Source organism: Haplochromis burtoni, unplaced genomic scaffold (genome assembly GCF_018398535.1).
Source record: "Haplochromis burtoni strain Fernald_Lab_line unplaced genomic scaffold, NCSU_Asbu1 Contig_266, whole genome shotgun sequence".
NCBI classification, from domain to species: Eukaryota; Metazoa; Chordata; class Actinopteri; order Cichliformes; family Cichlidae; genus Haplochromis; species Haplochromis burtoni.
In genome coordinates, this window is record NW_024582627.1 from 219,638 (window position 1) to 240,588 (window position 20,951).

General features: G+C 41.0%; 1 protein-coding gene across 1 annotated transcript; it reads right to left on the reverse strand.

Moving 5' to 3' along the window:
* Positions 1 to 646: 646 nt before the first annotated feature.
* Positions 647 to 8,312, reverse strand: dmbx1a (diencephalon/mesencephalon homeobox 1a). Its single transcript, XM_005939340.2, has 5 exons — positions 7,978 to 8,312; positions 4,581 to 4,750; positions 3,875 to 4,053; positions 2,901 to 3,300; positions 647 to 2,788 (listed from the first exon to the last, which is right to left on the reverse strand). Exons 2-5 carry the CDS (start codon positions 4,732 to 4,734, stop codon positions 2,349 to 2,351), a joined length of 1,173 nt encoding a protein of 390 aa, XP_005939402.1. The 5' UTR covers positions 4,735 to 4,750; positions 7,978 to 8,312; the 3' UTR covers positions 647 to 2,348.
* Between the last annotated feature and the right edge of the window lie 12,639 nt (positions 8,313 to 20,951).

Below are 20,951 nucleotides of genomic sequence, written 5' to 3' on the forward strand. Positions count from 1 at the left end.
GTGTGTGTGTGTGTGTGTGTGTGTGTGTGTGTGTGTGTGTGTGTGTGTGTGAGAGAGAGAGAGAGAGTACGGTTGGGTGGGGGTCTGCATTTTGACAAACCATGCTGTTAAAGATATAATAGCAGCATAATCACCGCCCCAGGCTGTCATTCTTCAGGATAATGGCCTGCTTATTCATTGGGGATGCCGTATGTCCCCACGCTGCTTTTTATTTCCCAGATATTTCAGATTACGTGTTTCTTTCGTTGCTCCTGTACCCTTTGTCTTGTTACAAATTCTCATGTATTTGTGTTTGTATTTTTAGTGTTCTTTAAATTTGACCTTCCCTCCGCTCTTTCATCGTCCCCGTGCCTTTTCTTTGCTTTGCTCGTTCTCTCTTCTCATCATCCATGTCTTCAGACTATACTGATATATTAAATATGTACTTGCTTATATTAATTGCAGGACTTTAAGGTCCTTCACTCAGTCAGTAGGTTTTATGTTTTGCTTATCTGAAAAATGGTGTAACAATATTACAAATATAAAGCTTGATCATATGCTCGTCATATCTTTAACTTCGTGCTGTTTAATGACTTTTTTTCAAGGTTTGTCCGTGAACACCATTTAAATCTTCAGCAAAAATCAAGAAGTCTTCATTGTAAAGATCTTCAGGCAATGTTTTTATTTGAAGTTATTTTACAACAACACAAGTTCAAGTCTACATTATTGAGAGGAGCAAAGAAAACAACACTGCTGATGGTCCGGTCGCTCTCCTCCACCTTTACATATCTATTTAGCACCGGACCAAGTAGTTTGACAGAAACAGTCGGGGAACAGCATTAGAAACAACAACAGAACTCAAATAGAGTTGAGACAGCAGAACACAGAGGACTCAGGTCAATTATTCACTGAGATGTCTTCTCCTTCTTTTGCTTTTACACCTGGATTGATTGAAAAACACAGAGGGTGGTAGTTTTCCAGAAAATTTAAATGTGCTCAGGTTCTTCTTTTAAATTAATTCTCGAAGAAGGAAAAAAAACTTAAAATTTTAAATATCAGTTCAATCCAGGAGTGTTAAACAGACAACCAAGACAGGAGGGGGTGGACAGGGCTGTCGGTGAGCTCAGTAAATACAATCTTACAATCTGACAAGGAATTTTATCTGAGACAGAGTCCATTATTATTAATTATACAACATAATAGGAACTTTACAATTACTTTACCAGTAAACATTAATAGATAGACTTTTTTTGTATTTTACATATTAAAATAATGTGCTTTTTTTTTTTATTTGAAGACATTATCTTCCAAAACACATTAACGGAAAACATCAGAGACGTGTGTGATTCTCATCAAGTGCTGACGGTGTGGCTTTCAATGAAAAGCGGCATGTTTCCTCGAGAGACTATTAAGGCGGGAATAATACAAGTCAAGACGATATTTAACCGAGTCCTAATATGTTTACCATCGTTCTGTATTCACAGAAGATGAACAAGTCATTGCAAAGTCGTGCGTCTGCCTCAGTCAACAGTTTTGGCATACGGACTCTTTGAATCTAAAAATGCTGCATTAAGTGTTACGCATGTTTGTAATTGCGCTCGCCCCAGCTCCCTCAGCCCAGGGCAAAATGTAATTAAAACCTCTGAGAATTTAGTCACTGAAATCATTTGCTCATTATCAAGCCAGCCTCTGTACAAAGTGGCATATTAGTGGCTATTAAACTAGTGAATTAGTCACTTATAATTACGGTGTTGAGGACAACATGACTCGGGTTTATTTTTATTTATGTGCTGTTGTGTTTTACGTGGTATGTACATAACCACACGGCTTCACTGAAATGTCTCTTTGCTGCACGAGTGATTCCTTCCAAAGTGCCTCATTTATTCACATTGTTCTTGTAAACATTATTTGCATTGTTATTTTTCTTGTTTTGCTTTGTTTAAGTGAGCGCGTCCAGCCGTTCACACCATTTTTCATGATTCTTTTTCATTTATTTAGGAAGGTCCAGCATTGCATGACTGTTGGAAGTATTTTCATTTTATGGAGTGTTGCATCTTACAGCAGTGCTGTCCATTATCTTGGGGGTTTTCTCTTTTCCAACGATACGCTGAGCTGCAACAGAAGCTATGAGAAGTCGGGCAGGTGGTCGACATGTGGTGCGTTTTGAAGAGATGTTAAATGGAGATCTGTAGGTCCAAAGCATTTTGGCGTGTTTTATTTACGAACATCTCTGTATGTTCTGTGCCCATCTGCTGGAGGAGTCCTTGTATGCTTCCTAAAGAGCTATCACAGCCACACGGACACGCAGTAGGGTATGGTAATGTGCAGGCTCTGGCCTAGTTTACGCCATCTTTCACCCCTTCTGATTCTCAGTTAGACATTGTGTCCAGTCCCAGCGAGGCGGCGTGCTGCTTGGCCCTCAGACGCAGGTTCTCAATGCTGGTGGTCTTGCTGTTGTGGCTGGTGAGGCCGCCTGCAGTTGATGCCTGCAGCAGCGGGCTGTTCCACACCTGCTGTGCGTGATGGGACAGGGACTGATAGTAGGACTGGCAGGGCAGAGAGCCCAGTGGCGCAGGGGGCATGTTAACATTCATTCCCAGGTAGGGAAGTGAAGACGGGGCAGCGAGGTCAAAAGCGGGGTAGTGCACCAGGTTGTTGGTGGCGGCCATGTGCTGGCGGAACTGCTCCTGCAGACGAAACAGACTGAGGGGGGACGAAGAGTAAGAGTGGCTCTGAGAGAGAGGACCGGTGCTGGCTAGGCTGCTGCTGGAGGACGAAGGTGTCACTGACGGAGAGACCAGGGGGGAATCTGTACAGGGACAAGGAGGGTTAAGAAAGTTTTATATATATGCTTTAGTAGTCAGCTGATTTAATGCATTAAGTTTGCCAAGGATAAAAGGACTTGTACTTAGTATTCTTACCTGGTTTAGGGCTGAGTCTTTTACAAGCTGGAGAGTCGTCCCCAGGTGTCACCGCCCTTTCACACTTCATTTCCTCTTTCTGGGATTTGCTCTCGTCCTCCTTATCGGTGGCATTATCCTCTGTTGCCGACTCGCTGCCTGAATGTTCTGCTGACGTGACGTTCAGCTCCATGTCCAGCGGAACAGGACGAACCACAGGACCCTCTGTCTCCGGGGAGGAGGAGGAGGAGGAGGAGGATGAAGGTGGAAGCTGGGTATCAGAAAGGATAGTGGTGGAGGGAGGCATGTCCTCCTTCTCGCTTCCTCCTTCCCCGGACACCTCCTTCTGCTTCTGAAGCTGCTCCTTCTGGAGGCTGCGCTGCTTCTTACGAAACTTTGCTCTGCGGTTTTTGAACCAAACCTGGAGGATAAAGATTATTATAGACCGTTAATAGGAAACTGGGGTAGAGACTTTAGTGCATTGCGATAAGTGATCCTCTATGTTCCAGAAGTTTTTTGTTTTTATTAATTTGTTGTGTTCTTTATTTTGATCTTGTTGGGGGGTGGGGGGGTTTAAATCGAAAAATAAAAGATAATATGCTCAAGTGCCCACGCTTTAAATTCACAATCAAGCTTCAAAAATTGTATACTTATTAGCTGGCAGTTTTTTACAACTTTTTTTAGGTTGTTTTTTTTAGGTTGTTCAGATGAACAATCTTTTGTGGATGATAATGCAAAACTTCACAATCTACAAAAGCCATAGCACTGCTTATAAATATTGTTTAGATACTGTTTTTATCACTGTTAATCGCATTTTTATTGAAGTGTTTCAAGCTGTGTTTTTGTGAAATGAAGACAGAAGTTTTGTTTGTTTTACTTAAAACTGTCTCCCATCTTTTATAAAATCTCTATCTCTAACGTCATAAACCCAACACTAATATAAAATAATATATTTTTATATTATATTTTTATTCTTCTTCTTCGGACGTGCGTACCTGCACGCGGGCCTCGGGCAAATTGGTGCACATGGCAAGTCGCTCCCTCATCACCACATCCGGGTAATGGGTCTTCTGGAAAGTCTTCTCCAGCGCTTCCAGCTGCTGCGCAGTGAAGGCCGTGCGGCTCCGGCGCTGTTTGCGGTGCTGAGAGCCGTAGCGAGCCTCCAGGATGATGTCTTGAAATGTGCAGCCGTTGGAAGAGAAAACACACGGCAAGTTTTATTTCACTGAACAGGGTGGGTTTGTGTGGCACTTTCATACTTGGGGCAGCTTATTTGTTAATTTAATTAATTTACTTATTGCTTAAAAAAAAAAGCTTGAGGGCTTAGACACGTTTTAATATTATCCACTCTCTTCTTTTGCTTTTCCAAAAAGGAAAAAAAGATTTTTGTGATGGCTAATTATAAAAAATAATAAAAGAAAAAGTCTAATACGTCACTAAATGTCTTTGTGGCCTACCACAGCACATATTTCACTTGTTTATTTAGTCTGATCCCAGCTATATCCCTTCACGGTGTAAGATGATTAATCGTGAAAGCGAATATTAACACCTAATTAAAAATATTCTAGAACAATCACAGACGCGAATTTTGGCTCTATGTATACTCTTTTTTTTCTTTTTACAAAAAACAAACAAACAAATTCAAGTTCGTTTCTATAAACACTGTCTCCTGCTTGTGTGTGTGAGCGTGCACTCAATTACCAGCTAGTCTCTCAGCCAACGTAAGAGCGTGCACGGACGGCCGGTAGTCGGGCGCGTGCTGCGCCTGTTGTGCGGCCTGCTGGTGCAGGTTGTACATGGCGCTGAGGGAGTTCATGGCGTGCAGAGAGTAGCCGTTCACCCCGTAGTGCTGCATGGTGAGAGGTCGCTACCTGCGGAAGGGAAGAGAAGGATGGGCATCTGGCGTTAGGGGAGGGCGCGTGACTGCTGATTGGCAGGCAACATTGTTGAACACGTGATCTAAAACCTTTTTTTATTAGAAGAACAAATGGTTTGGAGACATCCAGTTCAGATGAACTGTGACACACACACACACAGCGTATTTATTAGTAAGTGACAGTAGGCCCACGCACTCAGGGGCCAATAAATTTTAATGTTTTCAGTCAGACTAAAGTGTTATCCATTAACATCCAATTACCGCTCTATTCAATCCATTAATTATACAAAAGACTTTTAATTGGGGTAATTATCACTCTTCGCCATAATGAACCGTGACGGATGCCTTATTCATGAATTTATTCCCGGCGTTTGTGTGTTCAAGAGAACCTAAATCCCCACTGAAAACGTTGCTTTGACAGATCAACGCGCTCATGAAATGTGTTAGGACATGATACAAGCTGATTGTTAAGAGTGTCGGTGGTAAAAGGTGCCGCCAGATAGCAGGATTATAATTAGTAGTAGTAGTAGTAGTATTAAGTCATGAATAATCCGGTCAAGTGATGTTAATTTTCAAGGCTATGTTTTTCTTTTTTGTCCCCATATTTAACAGCAAAGGTAGTCATTTGCTGGTAGTCTTCTGCTATTAATAATAAGTCTTACAGGCCTGAACACTTGCAGCTTTAAAGGCAGGAAACTCATCGAAGGGAAATCGTCCACCAGGCAGCAATTTCCAAAAACTCTATTTTGTAGTTCTCCTTCACGACCGAGATTTTCATAGATGAGACCGCTTGAGGACACGATTAGATATGTATTAGCACCAAGGAGGCTGACAGAAGGGGCTATCTCCGAGGCCCAAACAGTTATTATAACTATAACAGAGGGACCACAGGGAGAAGATATAAATCTTCCTGCTGGATGACAGCTTTGTAAGTGGCTGTAAGTTCTTGCGCTTAAACGGAGAACTCAAATAATATCATCAATTAAAACTTTAAGGGCGTGATTTAATTTCTTAACTGCTTTGTTTAACTAGATGAATTTGACTTCTTCGTGTAACAAATCAGAATATGCAGTAGGGGCCAGTAACTCAGTACATGTTAGTGTGAAGAGTTTAAATTGTTCAATGCTGTGATGGATAACAGTAATTTATGACTTTGTTGTTAATTTGATTGCGACTATGATAAACATGTGATTCATTTAATTTCAGTTAGGTAACTTCTGTTTCTCCTCAGTATTATTATTATTATTGATAATAACATGTAAACAATTTAGGATGTTGAGCCAGTTTTAGCACACACGGGTTGCCGTCGTTGTAAAAGGCGTTTCTTTCTGTTCCTCTCTTGGCTTTTTAGTGCCGTGTGCGTGCGTGCGTGCGTGCTCTGGCGTGTGCGCGCGACGCCCGCAGTGCCCGTTCCCAGCCTATTAAGTGGCTCCGGCGGCTGATGAATGTGATCAGAGGGCAGTGGGGAATAGTTTAATTCGCGGGGACAGAAGGTGCTTCGCTAAACATTTACTTTACTCCCCCAAGTATTTGAGTTGAATGGGTACCCCCTCCCTCCCCTTCACACACACACACACACACACACACACACACACACACACACACACACACACACACACACACCTCCCCTTCCCTTCTCTGGCGGCCTCTTATCCCATCGCCCCGGGGCAACGTTTTGGCTGAGATGTATGGCTGCTCCGCGGGTAAAAATATGCATGTTGATCCCCATTTGGCTCCCCGTCTAATGGAAGTGCAAATAGGTTTCGACTGCGAGGCCCTCCATTTATCATCACCGCTGACATGGACGGACGTACAGTGGGACCCAGCGCTTAGCTCTGCGGCGGAGCTCCCTCGTGTGCGCGTGCGTGCATGCGAGCGCGTTCAGGCAGACTTCGGTTCTCCTCAGCTACCTTTTTCTGCATTACATCTTCTGAAATTAAATTAAATTAAGCCTCTAGTCGCAAAAGATTTAAGAAAATAAATAAATAAAAAATGAATCACCATCCAGCGGAGTGAGAGCAGAAAGTACATGTTTGTATTTGTTTTAACCTGCATGCCTGCAGAGATAGAATAAAACCCATCTGTCATTGGTTTTAATCCACCAAAGCTGCAAATAAGCGTAGCGTGAGCTCGTCTGCATGCTTTCACTGTTTTCCCGTGTTTGGTGGGCAGGTAAACTTTTACTTTATACCCGACTTCCCGTTGTTTCCAGCTTTAAAATACTAGTTGTAGCCTGTATCTCCTGTCCCTATCAGATTCTGCACAATAGCCCGTCGCTGTGAGCCGTTTCCGCGGTGTTATTGTCATTCATAAGTCTCTCGTTGCTCCAGGCGCTGGGCCCTCCTGGCTGCCCTGCTCAGTGCTTCAATAATGAAACCGTCATTATGTAAATTGGCATGTACAGTGCAACTCTTTGATCCGACTAAATTAGGAAAAATGTTATTTGCTAACAGCCCTCCGGGGACTGAGTCGACCTGACAATCTGCTCTTTGCTGTGTCACTAGTGTAAAACTGTCAGAGGGCGAGGAACATCTGTAATTTTTCCCGGAGCTGCTGTTATGAATGATATTTGTTACGTTCAGACCGGATTTAAATTTAGGTGTTTCACTGTCTATATATATTTAATTGTCAGCATTTAATTAACATTTTAAACCATTTTAATCACACTGAAATGAAACTTTTGTTATTTTGTTTTTTTAAGAAACTGTTTTTGAAAAATTACAGTGGAGTTCATAAAAGTAAAAGAAGACAATAAGTGAGACGCTGTCAAAAAATCAGGAGGCCTTTAATTTTGAGGTTATATTAATTTTGCGCACAAATAAATAAATATGTAAGCATATTTTTTTTCTACGTTATCCTGTTAATTGTTTTCTTATGTGAATAGTATGGGGTGTATTTTCGTTCGCATTCAGACGATTACAAAAAATAAATAACTAAAACAAAATTTAAAAAAATCACCCAAAGCTCTGCTTTCATTTTCATCAAGTGCAAAAATAAACATGCAATTTGCAAATAGCTAATAGCACAACAGCATCTAATAACCTGCAGTTCGTTTCATACAAACTTTACAAACATTATAAACTTCATATGACTCGCTGCTGCTCTGTAGGAGTCTGCCGTTTTTCTTCATATATATACACACAGCTAAACAGACAGACACGACTAGATAAATAAGAGAAAGTTAAAGACTTTTTTCTGTTTTGAGGTTTGTTTGTTTTTTACCTCCTGCGCCGGTAGTTTTCTTCGTTGTCACCTCCTCCACAAACAGAAAGAACCCAAGCTCCTTCGTTTCCTCTTCCTCTTCTTTTCGGATCTTTTAGCGGCTCTGTCGGGTGTGTTTTTGCCCTCTTTACCGTCCTTTTTGTCCGCCAGTGAGATGACAAGTCAGCTCAATGGAAAAAGTCCTCCCCGCGTGCTGCTTCGCTCAAAGCCCGTCCGCTCGCGCTCCTCTTGCTCTCTCGCTCTCTCTCTCTCTCTGCGTCTCGCGCACAAGTGGGAAGCCGCCATCTGCTGGAGCGCGAGATCCCCGAGCTGGGATTTTAAGTAGAGCCTCGCTGGGGTCGTACGAGCTTTCTATTGGCTCTCGGTGCTGCCAGTTAAGGGAGCGACACAGCTGAGGGTCTAGTGGCGTGTCGGTGCACTGACGTCTGGAGTTATTTTTCAAATATGATCAATTTAAGCACATTACGCCCGCTGAAATCCACCCGTGACCGTGGACACATTTTTTCCCCTCTTATTCTGGAGTTGATAAACAAACCTGAAACATGAGAAGTGAAGGTTTATATTGGATACTTTACGGGAATGTAGGCTATGTTGTTTTACTATCGTGATGGATGAATTACATTACTCTGCGAATATATGAGGTGTAATTTAACACAGTAATTATTTTTTATTTTTTATTTTTATTTTATTAAGCTTAAACATTGAATCGGCGAGTAAAGCTATTCTCCCACGATAAGGCATACAGAAAACACAACTATGGAGAAAAAAAGAAATATATTTAGTATTTTTTTTTCCTCAAATCTGTCTTCAGACAGATTGTCTGCACTTCGTTCACGAATCCGATTGTCTTTCGTTAGTTTTAGAGAGCACAAGCATCCGACCCATAGTTTGTTTGCTTTTCGGCTTTTTCTCCATGCCGTGGAGGAGAGAGAGACTTTAGAGAGATGGCTAATAGATGCCAGGGTGCTGCCTTTAGCCTCTCTCCCGGCCTGGAAGGATTTGGGATGGGATAGGAAAGACAAGACGCCATCTCAGCCTCCAAAAACCCCTGTCTTAAAATGACTGCGGGTAAGAGGATTAGGGCAATAATGCCCTTCTCTTCTTGAAGGGTTTTCAGAGAAGATTTCTTCTCCCGGAGCAAAACCGTTTAGGTAGCGAATTAAGGGCAGCGCAAAGTATCCTTTTAATGTAAAGCTTGCATATTTTGTTGGGAGATTCTTTGGGAAAGTGCTTGGCCTATAACGATTTTATTTCTTCCTTTTTTTAAAAAAAATCTCTGACCATGTTTTTCACTCTAACAAATCTGAACGGTAGACAAAAGATTTCACGGAATAAAGAATATTAATGTTAACGCGTGCTGGCACGTAGAAAACACATCTGCCTCTGAGCGCGTCACTCACAGGAGCAACCAGCGGTGTGCGCGCCTGTATCAGAAAAAGTTTGCGTGGGTCATCTGAAAGTTAAACGTGTGTGTGTGTGTGTGTGTGTGAGAGAGAGAGAGAGAGAGAGAGAGAGAGAGAGAGAGAGAGAGAGAGAAAGAGAGAGAGAGAGAGAAGAGGGTAAAGGTGAGGGTCCACACGTATTTTTATTTATTTATTTGAAAGCAAAAATGGAGTTAGATGTGATAAACAAAGCCTAACAATAAAGAAATAGTGGTATGTTTCAGAAGTTATAAAATTAATAATTGTAAGGCTGTCAAATAATAAAAATATATTATTATTATTATTATTATTATTATTATTATTATTATTATTATTATTATTATTATTATTATTATTATATCTTTCTTTTTCATTCTTTTTTATAACAACCTAAAACCTTTTCATGTGTTCTTCAAAGTCTTTTTTTTTTCTTTCCCCTCGCCTGAAAAAAATAATAAATAAAAAATAAATACTCGTGTGCCTCTCTGGTTGTGTCTCCTTGGTAGGCTCCTATCACTCCGGTTTTCTCCGAGGTCTGAGAAAGAAAGAGGATTAACTTGTGAACCAATGGAAATAAGAACTTAAACGGGAGGTAAATCTGGCCACTGTCTCTTTGTGAGGACCGTCTCTAAAGCAATTAAAGCGAGAAAGAGTTTCTTCTCAGCGCCTCTCCACCTAAAGCTCCTTAGAGCGGCTAGAGCTGTCCAGCGCATCTGAGGGGCTTAAACGCCATAAAACAGCTCCCCTTACCCCTGCATCCAGCCATGCACCGCTGAAAGCGAGGTGGGCGAACAATGACCTCCACACGATGAGCAACGCCAAATTTGAAAATGTTCATTTTATATGGAGAAAAAAAACGAAAGAAAACTCAGAAGGGCTCAGGATGAGTTATTGATTTTCTTTTCGGGTTTTACCCTCCACCTTTATCACATAATATTTAGCCTATTTGCATAACTAACAAATCGAGCTTTTTATTTGACAAAGAACAAAACTATCTTTAATGCGCTCACTTCTGCCAGCTAATTAATACTCTTAATGATGTTTCTGCAACTTCATGAATACATTAGGTGTGCAATCCAGCAAGCCTCAGCCTCTCCTGCACCATTCAAGGGTATTTCAGCATCTGTTCATCCCAGAGCAATTAATCATTTTGATGTGTAGTTTAAAACCGACTTCTTGCGGGAGACCTTTTTTGACAAGAATAACAAAGCAATTTGCCAGGAGGAGCCACCTCTTACACACAATATTATAGGAGCACTTCCACAGTAAAAGCTGCTTTCCATATATATATAAATATATATCTTTTAAAAAAATTGATATATGAATTTAAAGAGACAGCAACAATTTTGCGGTTTATTGTCAGCACCACACCTCTGAATCCTCCTGAAATCCCTTTTATTTGTGACAAGATCTCAGGATCTCCTCGGCAAATCCCTCCTCTAAAAGTTTTCAACCTGTCAGTTTCCTCTAAAAGCTGGATAATTCCCCCTCTTTTTTCCTCTGTCCATCCCCATCTCTCTTTCTTATTGCCCTCTTTTCCTCCCTTGTCTCAATCCCTCTGTCTCGTTTATTTTCCTTGCCTTCTCTGCTCTCTCCCTCTCTCTGTCTCTCTCTGGCTCGGATCCCTCTGCACAAGGGGCCCCATTGTATAGTCCTAATCCAGAGGCAACACAGCTTTAGGGACATGCAGGGATAAAAGGCCCATCAAGCCCACAACTTTATGGGGGCAAATCTCTCCCTAATCCTTTGCTTTATCTAAACAAAAGCCCCTCTGCCTTAATCCACCTATGTGTTGAAAAGAAAGAGAGGAAGAAACTGGAGAGTGGCAGAGAATGGGAGAGGGGGAGAAAAAAAGAGAGAAAACAAGAGATGTTGGAGAGAGAGAGAGAGAGAAAAATCTCACGCGCTCTCGGGTTGAACAGGAGATCACACGGAGGAGGTAGAAGTTTTCAGGAAGAGGTAAGTCATACTGACAAGCTCTCACCTGCGGGTAAGCTTCAAGTGTTAAGTGCTGCCAAACTGTAGCGCATCTCTCACTTAAAGACCCCAGCTCGTGTTTTGCAGTCGAAATGAAGGAGGCTGGTGTGTTCATTAAGCAGGACGTTATTTTAAGAGATGCATTTGTCAAGAAAACACGAGGATCTCTTTATGCTGACAAGTGAAGATAACACCAAAGTGGACGTGGGCACAAATGTGTTAATGCTGTGTCCAATTTGGCCATGACTGAAAATAAAAGTGTGTTGATCAATGTAAACAAAAGATGAGAAAACGTTGTTTAACAGGGTTGGGCGATGTTCTAAAAAAGCCTTTCAGTCAGTCTGATTAATATGTGGCTTGATTTTGAGGCTAAAACCTGCAGCATCGGCTCACACTTAACATTAAATGTGTATTCATTAATGCAAGCACCGCTGACTGTGCAGTTTAAGAGTCCCAACAGTGTTTATGGGTTAGTATTATTTGTTTACTGAGAAGCTGCCTGCATACTGTGGTTTGGTATTGTCTTGCTGAAATAAGCAAAGATGTCTGGATGGCAGCGCATTCTGGTGAAAAAGCCTTTGCATATTATTAACATTACTATTCAGCAGTCCTGCTGTGTACATTAGTGCCCACTGTCAGCCTCACCCCCACCAGGGGGTTATTACAAGCTGGACAGTCCCTCTCCTCTTTAGCCTCGAGGACATGGCATCTAACATTTACAAAAAAGAATTTCTGATTGAATTCTTTAGACTAAATAATGATTTTCCACTTCGCCCAGAGAAGTCTTAGATTTTCATATTTTTTCATTACATGGCAGCGTTTTGGCTGGGTTTTTTTTTTGTTTGTTGCTTGCTTTTTGTCTTTTTGGGTGCAGTTTGCAAATCCATGAACATTTCCATAGAATCATGTTGCTTTTAATGCAGTGGTGCAAATATCCCAGTGATTCAGTGTTGGTTTTCAGCCTCACTTTCTGAATATTTTAATGATTTCCATGTGCCAAAGAAACCCAGAATTCTTTGCAATTTTATGTTTAAAACAGTTCTTCTTAAATTGTTTCTAAATCACTGCCCATCGTGTTACCCCTGTTTCAGCTGTTCTGCTCTGGGTTATATTCTCTAACTAGCCACCTGTTATTTTACAGGCTAAAGAAGATCAATTTTAAATTCTCAGTTTTTCTCAGGTGTGGCTCCTTATGACACCACCTGCTTTGCCCCAGGTTGTTCTTGCAGTAAAAGAAATGTGTCCACCTGTACAGCTATGACTTATCTAAAGCCTCTTGTGCAGCCTGAATCCCTTCACTTCCTCTCAAACATCTGTCTTTACCAAAGAAAATCTCACTGTATCGGCTCCACTTTGGACAATCAAGCTTTAATCTGGAGCTGGATTTATCTGACTGAGTGCTCACAGAGTTTAAGTCATAGCTCTGAGGGACAGGTGGTGGGAGAAGCGAGATATCTGCAGCATTTTATGGAGCAAATTGCTGTTAAAATAATGAATTTTTGCTTAGTTAAATTTGTTTAACTATCTTCCTTTTTTTTTTTTATAGCTAAATCTCAACTATTTACTCTTTAAATATGTATTTAATTCAAGACCCTTTCAGAATAAAATGCCCCACCACTCTGTCAAAGTTGTCAAAATCATCTCCGCTTGTCTCCCCACTTCTTTTACTTTTAGGCACATTCAGCATGGCACTCATATTACATTCATTAACACCCTCAATTACCTTCTCCTCTTCGGCTTCATTCCTTCCTAATAGAGCTAGCATACGGCTAATGAAGCAAATAGTTGGGACAATTTAGTCATTAGAGACAATTAAGACAATCCATTGCAATCCATCTCAGACCAGGAGACACGGAGAGAAATCAGGGAGAGATCCAGCGAGCAGCCACCCAAACCAAACATCGCTCTGTGCAAGCAGTCAGCCAGTGTAGAGAAAATGCTTTAGACTGGATTGAAGTAATTTTCCCTCCGGTGGCATCGCTCGTAATACTTGAACCATTATAAGTTGGCTGAAGGCATCTTGCTTTCCTTCATGCAGGGATTACACCTGGCCTCAGGAGGAGGAAAATGGTTCCCAAAGAGGCAGGCAGACGCAGAAGGAGGCAGAAAGCAGCCTTGATGCATTCCACCACAATAAAGTATAAATCCTCTTCTTCACAGCGTATTACAGGAATGAACATAAGGGATTGTGTCATTGTTGGCCTATAATCTGGCTTTAAACTCCTTGTTTTACAAATGGTCTTCTTTAAAAAGCTCTTTCTTTTTGCCGGGCGCTTCTTTTTTTTTCATTCTTTTCATCCCGTATTAACCTGCCATTCCCTCATCAGCACTTTTTAATTTTTTTTGTTCCCTTGCCTGTCACGTTTGTGGATCGTCTATTATAAGAGTCTATATTTACACAATTCCCTTCTTTGATGCATACATGTAACGTGCAAATGAGCTGTCTAATTAGACACAAGGAATGTGCATCCATAATGCTCACATTGCAAAGCAAGAGTGCACTTTCCGCTTGTTACCTAGTTGTAATCGTAAGTGTCACCAAAACAGATAAAGCACACGCAGGAATGTGTGAATTTCCCAATGCTTTTCTATGTGTCCTTGCCCTCCGAGGCTAAGGGTAATGTCCTATCCTGCTTTGGATGTGGAGATGGTGGCAGTGGGGGGTTTTTTTCTGCCTGCTGAACAGGCAGTCTGCATGAAATAACTCCTGATAGAAATGTTCAAGTTGTCACCCTCTCCTTTGTCTCCAGTGCTGTCTTTACTGAGCATGACGATTGCACGTGTTACACCTGAAAAATTCAAGAAATGACACGAATCAGGTGTCGATCATTGTGAAGCACATAAAACATAACAAATGTGTATAAAGCAGAATTCAATTTATGGTTGAATTGTGGTTGTTAAAGTGATTTACTAATGCAGTAAATGAAATACAAGTTATTATGCATTTAGCTATAGCACTTATTGAGTCTATTCTGCACTGTTATAATTTATTTTTTAACAGATTATTTAAAATAAATGCACAGATAAATCATTCAGTAATAATATCTCTTTCAGTCACAACTCATGCATGCTTACTAATTTAGCTTTTTGGTTACACTTTAGGACACAAATTAAGATGCAGGATATTTAAAAGGTTTTAGTTAAAATGCACTCTTTCTCAACATTAAGCCAAGAGCTAATGGCTCTTCGGGGTTTCCAGGTAGACAAGTTTAGCCCCAACACCAGACCACATTTTACTAATTTATTCACAGGATCACAAGAGGTTGCAGAAGGGCAGTCTCTCTTATAGCTGCCACCTGAGACCGCTAACCCGGTAATGTCACGTGGCCTTGATGAGATTCAGTCATATTTCCCATACAAACACATTTTTAAAGTGTAGGTTTACACGAGCTTTTTCCATGTGACAGAGCATCCTGTTTGTCTTGACTAACAGGGAGTATTCATGCTTCTTTTTTTTAAACAGAGAAGGACATTATTGGGTTTTTATTAACGTGAATTAGCTGCGTTGATTGAGTTGTCACAGACAGATAGATTAGAGATACAATCAGCTGAGTCTGATGGGGGATGTGGATTGAAGTGATTTATGGAATATCAATATTTTGGCAAATTCAAATATCTGAGCAGAAAATTACTTCTTTTTTTCCAGACACCCAGTCAGATTTAGCAGTTTTTTAGCATAGCAATAAATAAGTTCATGACTAATAAGTTCATCACTAATGAAACATTTGATTGGTCTTCGTCTCTTCTGAGAGACGTGATCTCTCGCTCTTAGAAAGTCGCAGACAGGTTAGGGTGAGACGAGGCAGCACATCTGGCTCCAGCCTTCTGTTCTCTGGCAGCGTCTCCTGTTTCCTCCTTCCTTCCTTATTTGCTCCTTATTTGAGTCTCACAGGCCCTGTCACCCCCCCTCCTCCTCCTCCCCCTCCTCTGCTCTCTCCATTGCCTCTGAAAGGAACCTTGCTGGGCCCAACTGCCTGTGTAACAAGCTGGGCTGGGCAGTCACAGTGGGGTATGCTATTGTGAGTGTCTATGTGTTTACATTTGTGTATATGTGTTTGCAAGGGATCACCTTGTACTTTTTTTCAGGGAGCCTCCCCCATGAAAACACACTTGAAGCGGTACTGGCTGCGTCACCCTTACTTCTACTCATCTCGTGTGCAAACACACAGACGCACACCATCGTCACTCTTCTCAGTGATCCTCCAGCTCCCTTCCACAGCAGGGAGCAGAGAGAGGAGGTGGAGCAGGAGGCTAATGGATATGTTTGTTTACCTATTTGTCCTTGACATGATCAATTGATCAGCAGGCTAATTCACTGCCACCATGGACTCATTACATTTCCATTTAAATTGCTAATGGATTTCTTCGAGGCTTCATCTTTGCTTCCCATTTGCCCTGCACGTGCAGAGCGTGGAGGTACGGTAGAGGTGCGCGTCTGCGGAAGAAAGCACTCACCTGCATAAATCTGTTTGTAAGCATCAAGCAAAAGTTTCACTCCAGAAGGGAAAATCCAACACGAGTCACACTTTGTATCATTTGCGTCTCAGTAACAAGTGAAGTACGACAGGGATAATTACCTGTATCGTGGAGCTTGTTTCGGTCATTGTTAAATAGATGTCATCAAGTCACACCCACTCACATAATATACACACACAATCCCCTGGGAGAGATGTGAGCTAATTCCTGGGTGTTGAAAGCCTCTGATTATGGGTGGCTGGGAAGATTGCTGTTAACAACTACTGATGTGGAATTAAATAAAGCAACAGCAGGACATCCTAAGCTAAGCACTTATTAACAATATGCTCTGATAACGTGGGGTCTTCTTTAGTTTGAATGCATTTTAACAGCACATCTGGATATCTGAAGATTATGAAGTGGGGTTTTTTTTCACATGGGTGCCAGTTCAAAAGATTAGCTTGGGAAGCATTTCCTGCATTTCTTTAATAGGAAACAAAAAGAGAAACACTGCAAAATTTTAATTTCATTCTTAACGGATGGAAAAATTTGAATCTTTATTCCATACAATCACAAAAGTGTAGAAAGTTTATGACATGTGAATTTAGCAGAATCATCAGGGTGTCTCCTGTTTGTTCCAGTCTTTAAAATAACCCATAGATGGTTTGTTTTTGTAAAACATTGGCTTTTAGTTTTTGACCTGCTTGTGAGGGAGAAATAGATGCAAGTAATGTGCGTTTCAATCACATGATTCATACTGTAGATACATGTATCCTATTAACCATTTATTGTTAGCTTCTCACTTAGCTTGTTTTTTGCATTTTTGCTGCATTTTTTCTGTTTGCGTTGTTTCCATTGTCTTTTATTCCACTTTTGTTGTGTTTCTTTTTCTATTTCTGTTTTGTTTTGTGTGCTTTTATAATACTTTTTATTTGATAGTGTTTTCTTTTTTTCCCCTTTTTAACCTGTCCAGTCAAACAGTTGTGACAAGCAGAATCGTGGTCTGAAGGCTTTGTTGTTTGTTGTGCTAGTGCATTTAACCTCTCAGGACCTGCGTGCCCAGAATGGTGCACAGAGTTTTTAGTAACAAGGTTTAGTAACACCTTAAATCATAGCCTCTTTGTAAGTTCATTAGCTCCAAATGACACCACAATTTAGTAAAATAACTTGGTGTTCTATTAAATAAGGCTTTAAACTAGCAATTAAGACCACAAACTCTTCAATATAGTGTTTACTGTGATAATAAATTAAGTGAGACGTAGGGTTATTTTCTCAATGAGGGGTGGCCCTCTGATGATCATGAACGCAGAGGTCGGGGATGTAAGTTCTCCATCTCATTTGTGGATTCAGGAATCCAGTTACATACAAATGCAATGTCCACTGTCTGCATGCACATCCTCAGCTGTTCGAATAAGCTTTTAAAGAAAGCTACACCTCAGTGACATTATTTGCATCATTAGTTATGTTATATATAGTTATATTAGATATGTTTTTTCTACTGAGTTCAGGCTGTCTGGACAAATGGACAGATGAACAGACGGACATGTGACTGACAGGTGCTTCAGTGGGACCTCTCATGGGATTCATTTGTTTCATTGGCTATAATGAGCTTTATATGATGACTCCTCACCCCTGTCAGATTCCACCATGATCAAAAAAACACACATTCATCACCATCCAATTGCACACACATACACACACGCGCACACACGTGCACAGCTTCAATCAATGGTCATAAATTTGATCTTTGACAAGCCTGACATTTGCGCCCACGAGGGCTTTGGTCACTCTGTTTCTCTTGACCACTCCTTATGTAACACACACTCACACACGTACAGATATTTTCTCTCTCTCTTTCTCTCTCACTGCTTCCTTCCCCTGACACAGTTGTCAAGGACCTCTTTGACCTCTGACCCCGTCCCACTTGGCACCGTTATTGATTTTTCCTCCGACCCTCTCAATCTGGGATGAAGAAGGGTGAGAACGGGGGAATTAGTCGCCATAGTCAGGTATAGCGGAGGGGACGCTGAGGATGAAGGAGAGCGATCAATGTGTGCTGATGGCTGAGCTTGCATTAGCAGAAACAACAGTCAGCCATGGAGAAAATCAAGAGGGCTTGAGGCAAGATGTGTGAGCAACACTGATGCGGGTGTGCGAGCGGATGGAGGAGGTTGGAGGAAAGGGAGGAGAGGTCTTGTTATGTTTCAGATGCTTGAGAATTTGCCAGAACCACAAAGCCAGGTGATATGTGAGAAACAGATCTATACCAACTCGCTACAAAATCAGAATCAGGATGCTTTATTAATCCCAGAAGAAATGATAAATCATCATCCCTCAAGTTAACTGAACATCTACAACCTACATCAGTTAACGGATGACATTTTTATGTTCCCACACCAATAATCTGGTAGTGACTCTTTCTCACTTCCATCTTAAATTTCCATTAGCTGCAAATCTCTGCTTACGGTACAGATTGCCCCAACTTACGGTACTGTGCAAGTCTTGACCCACCCTTCATTTCTTTACATTTTGCTTCTGAGGACAGTGTGAAATTATGCATGCTGGTTCATGATGCTTTGTTTATGCTTGAAATTGCTGCATACCTTTAAAGGTGGCCTGGTGTGTAGGTTATGTGTACATGACTATTTTAAATGTGCAAATAATTTAAAATAGTGTGACTCCAAGCACCAAGAGCACATAAGAGATTGCCTAAATATGCTTCATAAATTTTAAATAGGTAATTGTTAAAACTCATGAATAGAAATATTAGCTATAGAGAGAACAACTGTAAATATGCCGGTTTCTGCTGTTAAGTTGGCAGCTGTGACAGGAGAGTGTCGAGGAACAGACTCACCAAAAGCTCTTGGCTTCATTTTTCAAATGCTGCTGCGGTCATAGCTATTGAACTTCCAGATGTGCTGCATGTAATGTTGCTTCCTATTTTCCAAAATTCATCCATTTCAAACTCCCCTTGGGTTTTCCCATAAAGCATATATTACATCTGTGGGCCTACACCTTTCCTAGAGGATCTATAAATGGAGTATGTTTGTGTTTATCAGATAAAGTCTGATTTTCAATAAGATGAAATTCCCCTCACGTTATCGCCCTTTGTCTGTGCTTGTTTTTCCCAGTTTCTGTCACGCCCACTGTTCTCTCAGTGGTGAGTAAAAAGCATTTTAAGCAATCATACCCCCCCCCCCCTTTTTTTTTTTTTTTTAAACACAGCTTGCAATAATCCGTTCTCGCTCCTCCACTCTTCATGGATCAGGTTAGAGATTTCACAGCAGTGTTTGGAGGTGACACACTTATACATAATCTTTTTTTTTTCTTATTTAATTTCTCACCATCCTCTCAGCTGATTCTCCCCCTGTCACTTTAGACGCAGCTGAGAGACTGATTTGGCTTCCATAATCTTTTCTTGCGTCGCCCCCTTCCTCTACTTGAGGAAACCTCGAAATATCATAAGGAGATTATTTCATTCGTAATTGATTGAGTGGCTCCTCACCACAGACCAAGATACTTCAAAGTGTATGAATTAAGACTTGGGATGGGGTGACTGAGGCGGGGAAGGGTGCGAGGAGGCAACGTGGCTCCATTAGGCTACTGCCGGGGGTCGAGCAGCTGAGCCTCTTTGGCTGGCAAATAAGAGCTGAGTCTGATCCTGCGATGGCAGCTAATTGGCTAAAGGGAAGACCTATTGGTCAGGGGAACATTTAGATGAGGGTCTTTGGTCGCACTGGATGACTGGTTGTTCAGCTCCAACTTGGTTTACAAAGGCAGATGGAGAAGTTTGTAAACTTCACCTTTAGCTACTTTCTGGTGCACAAGTTTCGATGCAGTTCTTGGACTGTTGGCACACATTTTCTGAGCCTTTTGCTGTCATTCAAGTTATTGGCAAGAATTAGATGATAGACACAACTGCTACTCTCCTGTGAATCTAGAGCCTGGAGATGTTACCTTAGTGTAGTATAAAGACTTGAAACAGGGGGAACAACCTGGCTGTTGTAGCTTAATAAGTCTGAATTCTACTTTCCAGCACAAGATGCAATGTGGCGTTTGTTTAATCTGTGCAGAAATGAAAATGTAAAACTTGCAATGACTCTGCCATTTTGTTTTTACATTTTGACAGTACTGGCTTCATGTTTAGCTCCCCTGGTTGAGCAAATGTAATCTGGCAACACAATGCTATAAAGGCACAATGTGACAGCCCAGGTTTGAGTCTTCCCTCACTCTCTTTCCCTGCTCTCCTGTCTGGTTTTCACTGTTTTGTCAAATAAAGGCAACACAAAAGCCCCAAAAACATTAACTGACAACACCAAGCTCGTGTTTCCTCATGTAGTCATTATAATCAGTGCTAATTCTGACAGCTAATTGAATTTAGTGATGGTGTTTTGACTAAAACGTTGTTTAGTTTTAATCATTTGCATTCTTTTAGTTTTAGATGAAAGCAGACTAAATCTAAAGTTGATTTAGATAACTAAAATGTAAAATGTAAAAGTTTGACATGTTTTTACCAGTGAGAGTTGCTCCACACAGTTTGCAAAGTGCCAATTTTCCTTGATGTCAAATGCAAAATGTGTCCAAACGTCTACTCTTCGCTTCCGCGCAAACGCTGACATTTTGTCACGTTTTCATAAGGCTGCATGGGAACTGGCTGAATGCCCCGTTTGTCGGGGCAGGTCAAATTGTGCATGTCTAACCTTACTGCACAAGGAGATAACTTGGACTTCTAACTTGGACTTCACACTCATTTTTATTATTATTATTAGTCCTTTATTTATCCAGGTAAAAAAAAATCTCATTGAGATTAAAAATCTCATTTCCAAGAGAGACATGGCATCATGGCAACAAAAGTCAAAATACACATACCACATGAGTATATAACATTTAAAACAAATACAATATCCCATACCAACATGTGAAAAATATACAATAACAGATCAAATGAAGAGTGCATTAAAAACAATCGCACTGAGTAAAAGAGTTATTCTCTCGTTCCTTTAAGACAGACTTAAACTCTCCCAAAGTAACAATTCTGATAGTTTCAGTTCCTTCTGCAGATTATTCCAGGAAGCAGGGGCAGCGTATTTAAAAGCCTTTTCCCCCAATTCTGTTCTGATT